General features: G+C 35.7%; 1 protein-coding gene across 2 annotated transcripts; it reads left to right on the forward strand.

Moving 5' to 3' along the window:
• The first annotated feature begins 1,728 nt into the window (after positions 1 to 1,728).
• Positions 1,729 to 10,350, forward strand: LOC123531962 (uncharacterized). 2 transcript variants are annotated; one of them, XM_045313282.2, is made up of 4 exons: positions 1,729 to 1,886; positions 5,190 to 5,858; positions 6,504 to 6,635; positions 9,097 to 10,350. In XM_045313282.2, exons 2-4 carry the CDS (start codon positions 5,201 to 5,203, stop codon positions 9,876 to 9,878), a joined length of 1,572 nt encoding a protein of 523 aa, XP_045169217.2. In that variant the 5' UTR covers positions 1,729 to 1,886; positions 5,190 to 5,200; the 3' UTR covers positions 9,879 to 10,350. The 2 variants fall into 2 exon arrangements, with proteins under 2 accessions (XP_045169217.2, XP_045169218.2); XM_045313283.2 differs by lacking the exon at positions 1,729 to 1,886 and adding an exon at positions 1,898 to 2,103.
• Positions 10,351 to 14,381: the final 4,031 nt, after the last annotated feature.

Consider the following 14,381-nt stretch of genomic DNA (forward strand, 5'->3'; position numbering starts at 1 on the left):
CACCTTTCGAGCTTATTTTAAAGCATTTTGTTTAGTTATTTACCATGTCAGATGTTTTAATGTTATATTTTTACTTAATAAAGATAGTAACATTACCGTTGTAATAAATTCACTCACCTGTTGCCATTAATTAATAAAATGATTTTCATTTCCGTTCGCCGAATCTAGACTCTAGTCTACGTTTTCCGGATAAATGACGTTATGCCATCACTTCCGGTGTGTCAAACGTGAGAACTATCTTGAAGTCGACTCAGTTGCCCCTCACAGTTGTATGATTGAAACCCTGCTTTGGGGTGAAGAATATTTCATGTGAGGAAGCCATTCAAATGGCTTAAGGAACTTTGGAGGTCCTATCCAGGTGCCCGTCCATGACACATGGAACAATGTCCGGAGAGGGGCCCGGGGTCTTCCTCTGCCGTCAAAAACTAAAAGTCGCCATCTAACCTAATTTGTGTCAGGTGACTCTAAACCTAACAAAGCATATAACTGAATTATTTGAATACTTCTTGTAAGCGAGGAAATATCATTCCAATTTCGTCGATATTTTATTCTTCTAATAATTCATTACTAATTTCAATTAATTATGTCTTTTTGTGTAAACGGGAGATTCCAAAATCACGAAGTTCTAATTATTACAAATTGACGGGGGCCAAAATTCGAAGTGTACCCTGCTACCAAAACTCCAAAACTCGTGTATGCAATTCACGTGCTATTAATAAAAATTTTATTTTTGAAATGCTTTGCCACAGACGTATTTGTATTACTGCTCAAATCATAACTAATGGACACTGGTATGATACAAAGGGGTCAAACTTGCCTCTAAACATAGATTACTGTTCACATTGGCCTAATTTTGTCAACCATAAATTTTATGAATATATCAGAGATGCTTTTCTATTCGATATCTTGCATATCCTGTTTCACTGTTTCATCACGTTTTTTTTTTTTTTTTTTTTTATTTCTAGGTCAAACTTATCATTTAAAATCGAAACAACTTGGCACAATATCTCATAGGAGCAATATATATGACCTTAATAAACAATTCAGTTTTGACACTATACACTTGTCTTAACAAAGAAGGAGAAAACATCTGCTCAGATTTCGTCTTTATTCGAAGCTTTGTTGTACTACACCTCCGACACATGCATATAGTGGTAGAGAGACACTTTGATGATGTCTTTCTTGAATATTTGTCTGCATGTTGCAAATCTTGAGTGTCCACCTTCTCATTTCCTTGGGAAAGATTTTTTGCAAACTTTCACAGTTGATCAGTAATGATGTGGAGGTATGCATGAAAAATTTCTTTCAACCATTCACAGTTGGTCAGTAATTATACTACGGTTCTCATTAAAGAAATAATTTTAATTGGCTTATTTTTTAGGATTTATGACTATTTTGTTTTTTATTATATATATTCTTCTAGGAGTTAAAGCCCTTTGGTGTTTTCGTACAACATAGAGAAGGTTAAAGTAAATTTTTATCATGATCAATGGTAGATATTTGGGAAATCTGTTTGCTTCCATTTAACTTAAGGTTGTTGTAATTTTTTATTCACGTACAATTTTCCACTTTTCATCCCAATTCCTCTGAAATGTTGAGCATTGCCCCAGTTCAACATTATTGGAAGAATTTTGTTTATGAAATGTACTCTATCTGCAGTATTTTGCGTAGATGTGTACACCTGGCTCTGATAGAAAGTAGGTAAATTGGTCTAGAATGTAAAGTACTGAATGTAAACTTCCGTTTTGATTGGTTAACATGGCATAGTTCAACAGTATTCTAACCACATTCCGTCTAGTTCGGAATCATGCTGATATTTTCGGATGATTTGCGTTTATAGCGGGCTGTTGTTCAGTTTATACTCAGTGGATGTTTGTTTATTTAAAGTATGTGGACGTTCTAGATGTTATTTGCATATTTCGTAGGAATCGACCAGAACAGTTTTGCAGACATGTATAGTGAGCATGTCGAAAACGAAATGGATTGAATTTTTACAGTATTTTGTGAGACATTGCGAGGGGATTTTGATAAAAAAAAAATGTTAATTCTTAGATGCTTAAAAGTGATCTGGTCGTTTCTTACAGCAGTGTGCGTGTTTATTCAGTATGACAGTTTTTGCTTATTAGTCACCTTTGTCTTTATAGTAATTATAGTAGTAATAATAATAACATATACTTAAGAACAAAAGTTTCGCACGGCTAATAAATAATTCAAAGAACAAGAGACTAAAACGCACATTGGAATGAAATAGCAAAATCAGTTCATTAAAACAAAACTTTGTACGAACTGGGTAGAAAAATCACGACATTATAAATATACTAATAAAATATTTAACACCTCCTCGATATTTTTTGCAATATCTTTCATACAACAAGTAAAAGATTTGTGAAATTTCTCACACGTTTAAGAATAAATGAACTTTAAATATATTAGTTAAAACATATAATTCTAAATATGCGAGTAATATCATAAATAAACTATTTGTACCCCCAAAGACGGCGGAGGAACGCCCAATTTTCGACTAATTTTCTAACCTCTGCCACAGGAGAATCGTTAATTATATGACCATTTATCTAATTTTAGTGATTCCAGTTAATGCTGGCAAAAGATGTAATTAAACAATCTTACAAAATTATCTTCTATTAACGCTACGCATATAGGAAGATCGAGTACTGATTATGTAATTAAATTAATTGCTGTTGTTGAAAAGTACTAAAACCGTTGTTTGTTTTGTAATTTAAATTTATGCGTAGATTTTGGATCAAACACATTGGATTATTTGTGTTAATGAATTGACTGCTACATTTCAAAATATATTTGATATATATTCTCGCCCCTGTTCCTTTACATTTTGTGTTAATCATGCAAAACATTTGTTCTTTAGTATAGGCATTATAGATTACGTGTGTAGCACCTGTAATTCTATTTACTTCCTCTATAACTTTTTTTCTATAATCTATGTTAAGCGCGCTTCCATTATCACCAGAAAAGACACTCGCCAAAATTAAGTGATGGTGATTAAATAATAGTGTGTGTTTTGCACCTATATTTCTGTTTTTTTTTTTTTGTTTTTTTTTTTTTTTTTTTTTTTTTTTTTTTGTGATGTGTAACCTTGACATCAATCTATGATAAACGTGTGATGAATTCCGTGAAAATCTATTATTAGAACGCAAACAAGCGTGAGATTGTGCACTAACTCAATTTCCATGTAGGCCCACGTTGTAATGTTTTGTGTTATGGGCCTTTCCTAACATTTAAACTTTTGATGCCACCTATTTAGGATGAAAGGTCTATCCATGGCCTATCATAAAACTGCAAGAAATATACCTGTTGACAGTCACTTTTGAGCATTTTGTTCTATTTAAACTCGGCAACCCGTTGTCCGGCAGTGATTTTTTTTTATTTTTCAAGAAAATGCTCCATTGGTAAATCTTTCCAAATCGTTTTAGCCAGTAAACACGGATTAAAATTTTGATTTATGAAATTACATAGGTTTCAAACACATTCAACATATATTACACCAATGGGAGGCAACTTTACATGGTGAATACACACCGCGTAATTCCTATACATTTTCAACCAACCAGAAGCCATGTTATTTGCTTCACTCCTTACCTAATATCTCATTTGCAATAAAACAGAAGTCAGGCACATCTATTGATATTTCCATAGGTTAATGGCTCTGTCACATAACCAAAAAATAAAGAAATGACCATTGAATGTGTCTTTTCAATGGGATAACATGTCAGTAACTTTTTATTTATTTATTTTTTTTACATTTTTTTCGAATGCACAATGTCACCTAACCTACTGTACTAAAGTGACAAAAAGCTTAACATTCAATCACTTGTAAAATATTCCAAATTTCACACACATATACTCAAAGTTTTATTTTGATTCATTTTTACACATAGTTAAGGATTATAAACATACACTTAAAATGTATCCAGTCAGCTTATGACTCATTGAATCTTACGGATTTCGCTGTATTTGTACAACCAAATCAAAAAATTCAATAACAACATCTGACTTAAAGAGTCTATATGTTTAAAGTAAAAAGTTAAAATGTAACAAATGAATTATTTTATTCTGATTCAAAATCCAAATTCCTTGTTCCATTTTACGTCACAGTCTTAAGTAAATTGTATTGAAACTATAGAATAAAAGTGCATTTTCTGATTTAAATTATCTCCTTGACGTCAGTGCTGGGGCAACATTATAAAACCCATCCTTTACTGAGTGCATATAGTCCCATTTATACAAATGCAACATACATATATTTTAAGCTTAACTGCGACAGCAAGGTGCTGTTTTCTTACCTAACCAATCACAAAACAGTGTTTCCTTCATTTTGAGCTTATTTCCTTATTCTATTTGGTAACTGAAAGAGAACGCAGGGCCAAATGAGCAAGATTACTATTGAAGACAGCATAGCCTTGAAGTTATGCAACTGTAAATACATGGAAGCATTATCCTGCCAAGAAAATTAAATTTGATCTTAAGAAATGCTTTACTCTCAAATGACTGTCGATAATCTCTAGAGTGCCATTTCGAGGTTATTCTTACACAAGTGTAGACCAGATAAAGCTGATAAATACAAAATTATTATGATCACATATTTTTTGTAATTTAGAAAATTATATTCACTAGCACGAATATATTACTGAGACAGGTAAAAACTGAAATATAACATTTTTAAACGAAATATGTGTACCTCTATTTCAACTATGATAACTCTTTGCTTCTATTTTCGGCATTTTTTTCTGACAAACTAATTAACGACATCGCTGAAAATACGGAAAATAAGTTTAATAAAACACGTACAACATGCAGGATTTTTTTTCAAATGACAAATATGTTTCCACATATAGCCAGCAAAACACCATACTGTAGACTGCGTTTTATCATCAGACCAGAACGCTTGATAATACAAATAAAATAATTATATTTGGTAGCATAACTTCCAAATGAACTTGTACTGAATAAAGAATTCTAGAGCATTGCTTTTTCTTATCGAGCCTAAAATACAAGTCAGGGGACCGTTACTTTAAGGCCCATGAGACTCTAGTTAATTTTATGAAGCCGATCAAAAACTTTGTTAATAGAAAGATTTAAGTAGAACTCATGGTTTTGGATTAACATTTGGATAACAATAATGCGCCGATTAAAATGTTTAACTTTTCTTGCAGGTTTGTAAAGCATGACGGGAACAGCGGGAAATAACCACTGCTGGAAGATCTTCAGAAAGATTCAAGCCAAAAGTATTGAGGTAGACGACCTTGGTAAAGCCAAATCTTTTCAAATATGTAGTTTACAAAGGCCACATATGCGCGCCTTTCATACGTCTTGGTTCTGCTTCTTTATTGCTTTTACAGCATGGTTTGGTATTCAGCCCCTTATACCAACGATAAGGAAGGAACTGGGTCTCTCTAAAAAAGAAGTTGCACGATCCGGAATTGCAAGCATTTCGGCAACAATCATTGTTCGTATCGCTGTTGGTCCATTGTGTGACAAATTTGGTCCAAAACGCGTGATGTCGGGCTTGCTGATCGGAGGTGCCATCCCTCTTGCGTTTTCCGGTTTAATAAGAGATGGGCTAGGTCTAATTATAGTTCGTCTTTGTATTGGTGTACTTGGAGGAGCATTTATACCTTGCCAGTTCTGGACATCTGCTATGTTCAATGTGAAGATCGTTGGTACTGCCAATGCTTTAGTTGGAGGCTGGGGTAATCTCGGAGGTGGATTTACGTTCATTATCATGACGGCACTATTTGAATTGGTCCAGCTATGTGGCGCGGATGAATTTCTCGCCTGGAAAATTGCTCTCGTTATTCCGGCTGTTGTTGTTATTGGATTCGGTTAGTATAAACTTAAAATATATCAAATATCATAACTGTGATGCTCCTGTAAATACACCAGTGAAACACGTTGATGTTAAATCTATATATTCATTAGATTACCCGTATTGACCTTTTTAGAGCTACTTTAATGTATGAAATTTTGCCACTGGCATGTGTAAAGACGGTGGTTTTACTCAGACCAATATATGAGCCGTGCCATGAGAAAAACAACATAGTGGGTTTGCGACCAGCATGGATCCAGACCAGCCTGCGCATCCGCGCAGTCTGGTCAGGCTCCATGCTGTTTGCTTTTAAAGCCTATTGGAATTGGAGAAACTGTTAGCGAACAGCATGGAGCCTGACCAGATTGCTCGGATGCGCAGGCTGGTCTGGATCCATGCTGGTCGCAAAGCCACTATGTTGGTTTTCCCATGGCATGGCTCATTAATGAATTCTGACTTTGGTACATGCATTTGAGGCCCTCCTAAATCATTACATTTTGCACCATATAGACCCTATTATGTTTTTAGAATGGCGTAAAATATCGTTCAAGCAAACATTTTTCTTAATATTTATTTGTATTGATTTCCTTTGTGAAGACGACGAAATATTGATAGCGTAGATGCGGATCATTTTCTACCCTAACAAACAAATGTGTTTTAGGTATACTTATTCTATGGACCTCTGATGATTGTCCACAAGGTAACTGGTTACTAAAGAAGCTTCCCGAGAAAGACAGCTTTAATAAACAGAGGGCAAAGAATGTCGACAGCTCTTGCGAAGATGACGAAAGCGGTAAGTATGCAGTTAAACAATATTTTTTGCACAAGGAACATTTTTATGATTATACATTTACAACTTTATCTAAGTAACTGTTTCGTTACTTCAACGAATTCACATGCCATGCTACTTGAATCTGTATCTTTACAAATACTGACATTGCATTTCAACATCTATACCTCATATGTTTTGTCATACCCTCCTATCCCATTTGCGTCGATAAGGCGTTTAGGGCATACCCCTTAAGAGCAATATATGTTTCCAATAAGATAATGGATATTCAAACATTATTATCATGTACAAAGAACATATCTCGTGGTATAATTCCACAATTTAAATAAAGTCGACAAAATGATTGTATAATGCTGATAATTATACCCATTATTAGTACGTAGATACATATTTTAAGGAGACTTTGTTAAATACAGTTTCCCATGTAGACATGCCAAGTACTATACTGATGTCAACATAAAATCTGTAAGATCCTTTGGAAACATAGAACAGCAAACTCGGGTTCTCGAGTCTGTTCGTAAAAGTTAATGAATATGCACAACACCCCTCAAACCCCTTGTCACTGGTTTTATTAAGCGGAACTCTTTTATACAAATACATCCCTAAAGACCAAAAAGTATAACGTCTTCTTATAGAAGCAAATGTTAAGTAAGTTTACTTATCAAACATGCTTCAGAACGTTGATATATGAGCCATGCCATGAGAAAACCAACATTGTGGGTCCGCGTAGTCTGGTCAGGATCCATGCTGTTCGCTTTCAAAGCCTATTGGAATTAGAGAAACTGTTAGCGGACAGCATGGATCCTGGTCTGGATCCATGCTGGTCGCAAACTCACTATGTTGGTTTTCTCATGGCACGGCTCATTGATATGTGAACTACTTCTGATTTAACACGCGTCATGTCATACTCAGTAAACAACATGCGGATGATAAAACAACAGATACTGAAGTTAATAAAGAAAATAACTTACCTAGTTAACTTGTCATACACGACTACTGCAATATGATTATTCATTACTTCTCGCAAACAGACTGACAGAACAATGCAAACATAATACTGTAATGCTTACACGTAAAGTCAGAAAGTGAGATATGCTACAAAAAAAAGCACACTTTCTCAAAGTATTTCTCACACTAGTTCTGAACTATTTATACCTGTGTAGACATTGTTATATGATAGGAATCAGCATGCAGTTGCGCATTACCCCACATTTATATATCCTTTTCATACAATGGATGTTTGCGGTGAGCAGGTATTTTCCATCAAAAAGTAAATATGACGTCAGACAAACTTTTGGGTTTTTTGGGGGGTTGAAGGGCTAATAACTGTTATACATTTTAAGATATTGTTCACAGATAAGCATGTACACATATTTTTTTCAATATACATGAAGTTTAGTACGACTGTTATATCTAAAAACTCTTTAGGTTTTTAAAATGTCCAGTTCGACTTGAACGTTTTGACATTCAAATACGACAAATTGTTAAGGCCTTGATACTCTGGCAGATAATTTTAATACATCACTGAAACAAATATATACCAAAACCAGTTTTGCCTTGTCCGTCTGCCGTCCGTCCGTCGGTCACACTTCATCTCCGATCAATAACTGGAGAACCATTTGACATAGAACCTTCAGACTTCATATGTTGATATGGCCTACGGAGTAAACGACCCCTATTGTTTTTGGGGTCAGTCTTCCAAAGGTCAAGGTTACAGAGGACTGAACATGGAAACCCGTTTCCGGTACACTTGACCCAGAATGTTAAAACTTCGTAGGATGGTTGGCCATGCTAAGTAAATGAACCCTATTGTTTTTCGGGTCACTCGATCAAAGGTCAAGGTCACAGAGGCCGGATTCCGTCACAATAAATTTCCGATCAATAACTGGAGAACAATTTGACCTAGAATCTTCAAACTTCATAGAGTGAAAGGGCTTACAATGTAATGGCCCCTATTGTTTTTGGGGTCATACCATTCAAAGGTCACAGGGGGTTCCGATCAATAACTTGACCCAAAAGTTAAACCTTCATAGGATGATTGGAAGGCACAGCAGATGACCCCTATTGTTTTAGGTTCACTCAATCAAAGGTCAAGGTCATAGGGGCCTGAACATGGAAAACAAATTCTGATCAATAACGTGAGAACCACTTGACCCAGAATGTTGAAACTTCGTGAGTTAATTGGACATACAGAGTATATGACCCCTACTGCATTTCAGTCATTAAGCTAACCATCTTTGATTTCCGCTCCTGTCCCCTATTGACTTCTTGCTATTACTACTATGTTTGGGGGGAGACATGCGCTTTTCTACTAAAGCATCTTCTAGTTACATACTACTCTCATGACAGATACAGAAGTCGTTTTTTTAACTTCAAGTTACGAACTCATTTAAACTTCTGTACCTAAACTTCTGTACCTAAACTTCTTGCGTTACGTCTAACGTAACTACTATTCTTTTGACAGATACAGAAGACGGTTGTGAAGAGCATTGGGTTTGGAATCACATCTGGCTGATAATAACAATCGCAGTTCTTGTTATCCAATACGGCCTCTGCTTCGGTGTTGAAATAGCAGTTAACACAGTTATGAACTTGTACTTTTTGTATAAATTTGAGAAGGACGGTTGTACAGAAGGATTACAAGACGTTGTGCAAACCAATATCACCACAAATATGATCAGCACCACAACCATTGCACCGTCTGACGATCCAAATCCTTGCAGTATTCTATCACAGGACACCGCAAGTCTAATTGCTTCTCTCTTTGGTTTGATGAATTTGTGTGCAAGAGCTCTTGGTGGAATATTTTCCGATTTCTTCAGGAAACACTTACAAATCCCTGGCCGGTTATTGGCGCACGTTATATGTATGACAGCAGAAGGTGTATTTCTGATAATATTTAGCCAAATGGAGACAATACCTATAGCTATTATAACTATGGTTGCTTTCAGTTTGTTTGTTCAGATGTCTGAAGGCTCTACTTTCGCCATTGTTCCATACATTTATCCACGACGTGTTGGTATTGTTGCAGGATTCGTAGGGGCTGGAGGAAACGCAGGTGCATTGATTTGGAACACGATATGGTTGAATCTGGTTGATACTGATCCTAGTCGATGGTTTTTACTTTTAGGTATATTTGTTCTTTGTGGAAATGTGTTGACATTGCTTATTCAAGTGCAGAGAACGCGCATCTGGAATGTCTTCGAAAGCTGCTCTTATCACAAACGAGGGATGATCCAGAATTAAACGGACTGTTGTCAAATTTCTCTTATTTATTAAAACGTTAACATGATTGTACGTACAAATAAAGTTTAAGATATAATTTATAGCAAACCCGTGTTTGAACATTATCTATACACGTTGGCGGTTATACGTCGGGCGTAATAATTTCACGATGGCGCAGCCCTATTGTAATTATTTCGTACGACGTATAAAAGCCAGCGTACATAAACAAGTGTTCAAACACGGTTTGGCTATAAATTATTTCTTTTATTGTAAAATTTAGATCAGATAGGACAGAACTCTTCTCAGTGCGTGTGTAAAGTACTAGACAGTTGTCCTATACATTTCGTCTTTAACATGTTTTTGTGCCCCTCGTGTGTTGTGGGGGCATACAGATTTGGTCTTGTCCGTGCGTGCGTCCGTCCGTGCCACGTCCGTTCGAAGTTTGTGACGCTCCTAGCTCCAAAAGTATTTGATATAAAGTGATAAAACCTTGCACGAGTCTTTATCATGATATGAACATGCGCACCTCCTATTTTTCGTCTGGCACCGCCCCCAATTTCCAGAGGTATGGCCCCTGCAGAAGTTAAAAAGTGCACATTTTCACCATATGACGCACCTTGCTCAAAGAGTATTTCATATAAATTTTGTAAATTGATAAAACCTTGCACGAGTCTTTATCGTGATATGACCTTGCGCACCTCCAATTTTTCATCTGTCTCCGCCCCCTATTTCCAGAGTTATGGCTTCTGAAATAGTCAAAAAATAGTGCACATTTTCACCATGTGGCATGCCTAGCTCAAAAAGTAGTTGATATAAATTGATGAAAACTTGCACTAGTCTTTATCACGATATAAACTTGCACACATCTTATTTTGCGTCTGGCTCCACTCCTTATTTTAAAAGTTATGGCCCCTGAAATAGTCAACAAGAGGGCCCTGAAGGCCCTGTATCGGTCACCTGAAATATGGACCTAAAGATCAGATCATCAAGATTAACATTCTGACCAAGTTTCATTAAGATAATGGTCAATAAGTGTGGCCTCTGAAGTGTTAACTAGCTTTTCCTTTGATTTGACCTAGTGGCCTAGTTTTTGACCCCACATGACCCATATTCGAACTTGACCTAAAGAGCATCAAGGTTAACATTCTGGCCAAGATTCAAGATACAACCATAAATGTGGCCTCTAGACTGTAAACAAGCTTTACCTTTGATTTGACCTCGTGATCTAGTTTTTAACCCCACGTGGCCTAGATTGGAACTTGACCTTTAGATCATTAAGATTAACATTCTGACCAAGTTTCATAAAGATATGGTCATAAATGTGGCCAAAAGAGAGTTAACTAACTTTTCCTTCGATTTGACCTAGTGACATAGTTTTGACCCCACATGACCCAGATTCGAACTTGACTTAAAGATCATCACGGTTAACATTCTGACCAAGATTCGTGAAGATACAGTCATAAATGTGACCTCTAGAATGTTAACAAGTTTTTCCTTTCATTTTTTTACCTGGTGACCTAGTTTTTGATCCCACATGATCCACATTCGAACTTGACCTCGAGGTCATCAAGACAAAACATTCTGATTACTGTAAGTGTACTGATATTAGCGCAGCTAAATTTTAATGCAAACGCCTTAAATTGAGTAGTTTTGACTTATTAGCACGTACTTGTATTAGCACAGTATCACCAGCGCTAAAATAGCCAGTTGGTGACTGAATGGTATTCGTAATGAAATCGACCAGGCATGCACATAAAATCTACATATGTTTAGATTAGTGTTAATCTGTATACTGTAAATTTGTACATGTACCCAGTGCAGAATGGTGATAATTGTTTGTTTTCAAATTTGCACTTGGTTTTCAAAGCAGTATAATGTTATAGTGACACTTGTTATAAGCGCGACCGGACAAACTGGCGATCTACTCCAAAGGTGTTATATACCATGTTTATGGACAGTGGCGAAGAAAAACAAGAGCACCGCCTTGCGGGTGCTGACGCTCATCTGATTTTTTTTTGTATAATAGAAATATTGTCCTACCCATGATTTCTAAGTCAAAAAGGGCCATAACTCTTGTAAAAGCAGATAGAGTTATGTTTCTTGATGTACAGTGTCCACTATGATGGTGAAAAACTGTTGCAAGTTTTAAAGCAATAGCTTGATAGTTTATGAGAAAAGTTGACTAAACATAATATTCAACAAGAAATGATTTTTCTAAGTCCAAAAGGGGCAATAATTATTGCAAAAAGCAGGATGGAGTTATGTTGCTTGCTGTACAGGGTCAGCTTATGATGGTGAACAAGAGTTGCAAGTTTTAAAGCATTAGCTTTGATAGTTTAAGAGAAAAAGTTGACCTAAACATAAAACTTAACCAAGAAATCTGATATTTTCTAAGTCCAAAAGGGGCCATAAATCTTGCAAAAAGCAGGATGGAGTTATGTTTCTTGCTGTACAGGGTCAGCTTATGATGGTGAACAAGTGTTGCAAGTTTTAAAGGAATAGCTTTGATAGTTTAGGATAAAAGCTGACCTAAACATAAAACTTAACCAAGAAAACTGATTTTCTAAGTCCAAAAGGGGCAATAATTCTTGCAAAAAGCAAGATAGAGTTATGTTTCTTGATGTACAGGGTCTGCTTATGATGGTGAACAAGTATTCCAAGTTTAAAAGCAAAAGCTTTGATAGTTTAGGAGAAAAGCTGACCTAAACATAAAAGTTAACCAAGAAATCTGATATTTTCTAAGTACAAAAGGGGCCATAAATCTTGCAAAAAGCAAGATGGAGTTATGTTTCTTGCTATACAGGGTCAGCTTATGATGGTGAACAAGTATTCCAAGTTTCAAAGCAATAGCTTCGATAGTTTAGGAGAAAAGCTGACCTAAACATAAAACTTAACCAGGCAACGCCGACGCAGACGCCGACGCCGACGCCGACGCCGACGCCGACGCCGACAACCGCTCAAGTGATGACAATAACTCATCATTTTTTTTCAAAAAATCAGATGAGCTAAAAAGCAGCTTAATTTACAAAAATAGATGATTTTTGTACTAATATTCAAACACGTTAAATTATTCTATTAAAAAAATTCTGCAGAATAATAGTTAGGAATGCAGATATTGTCGTATTTACACAATTAGTATATATTTCTCTGTGTTCTGTTGCATTGTGATTACCGTATTTTCAATACTATAAATATCACTTTTTTAAGACTTTCATTTCAGTCTAATATTAGCGCTAGACATGAATTAGCAAATGCCCGATCCCGCTAATAGCGCGAAAATTAGTACTCTGCTAATATTAATACACTTACAGTAATTTTCATAGAGATATAGCCATGAATGTGGCCTCTAGAGTGTTAACAAGCTTTTCCTTTGATTTGACCTGGTGACCTAGTTTTTGATCTCAGATGATCCAATACTGAACTCGTCCATGATTTTATTGAGGGTAACATTCTGACCAAGTTTCATTAAGATTGGGCCAAAAATGTGACCTATAGAGTGTTAATAAGCTTTTCCTTTGATTTGACCTAGTGACCTAGTTTTTGATCCCACCTGACCAAGATTGGAATCAGACCTAAAGATCCTAAAAATTAACATTCTGACCAAGTTGCATTAAGATATGGTCATAATTGTGGTCTCTAGTGTTAACAAGCTTTTCCTTTAATTTGACCTGGTGACCTAGTTTTTGAACCCACATGATCCAGATTCAAATTGACCTAAAGATCATCAAGGTTAACTTTCTGACCAATATTCATGAAAATACAGTCATAAATGTAGCCTCTAGAGTGTTAACAGGTTTTTCCTTTGATTTTTTGACCTGGTGACCTAGTTTTTGATCCAACTTGACCCAGATTTGATCTTAACCTAAAGATCATCAAGATTAACATTCTGACCAAGTTTCATATAGATATTGCCATAAATGTGGCCTCTAGAGTGTTAACAATTTTTTCCTCTGATTTGACCTGTTGACTTAGCTTTTAACCCAACCTTACCCAGATTTGAACTTCACCAAAAAATCATCAAGATTAACATTCTGACCAAGTTTCATTAAGATATGGTCATAAATGTGGTCAGTGTTAACTAGCTTTTCTTTTGATTTGACCTGGTGACCTAGTTTTTGACCCCATCTGACCCAAATTTGAACTCAACCTAAAGATCATCAAGATTAATATTCTGAAAAAGTTTCATTAATATATAGTCATAAATGTGGCCTCTAAAGTGTCAACTAACTTTTCCTTTGATTTGACCTTGCGACCAAACTTTATACCCCAAATGACCCAGATTCGAACTTACCCTAAAGATCATCAAGATTAACATTCTGACCAAGTTTCATGAAGATACAATCATAAATGTGGCCTCTATAGTGTTAACAAGCTTTTCCTTTGATTTTACCTGGTGACTACTTTTTGACCATAGGTCAAATAATTCCCTAGGTTGAAACTAGAAATGCCCTAGCTATGTGACGTTATGCCACAAAAGAACTATTATCGGCAAATTGTGCTTTCATTTTTTTTTAAGAAAAAGGA

Source organism: Mercenaria mercenaria, chromosome 11 (genome assembly GCF_021730395.1).
Source record: "Mercenaria mercenaria strain notata chromosome 11, MADL_Memer_1, whole genome shotgun sequence".
Lineage (NCBI taxonomy): Eukaryota > Metazoa > Mollusca > Bivalvia > Venerida > Veneridae > Mercenaria > Mercenaria mercenaria.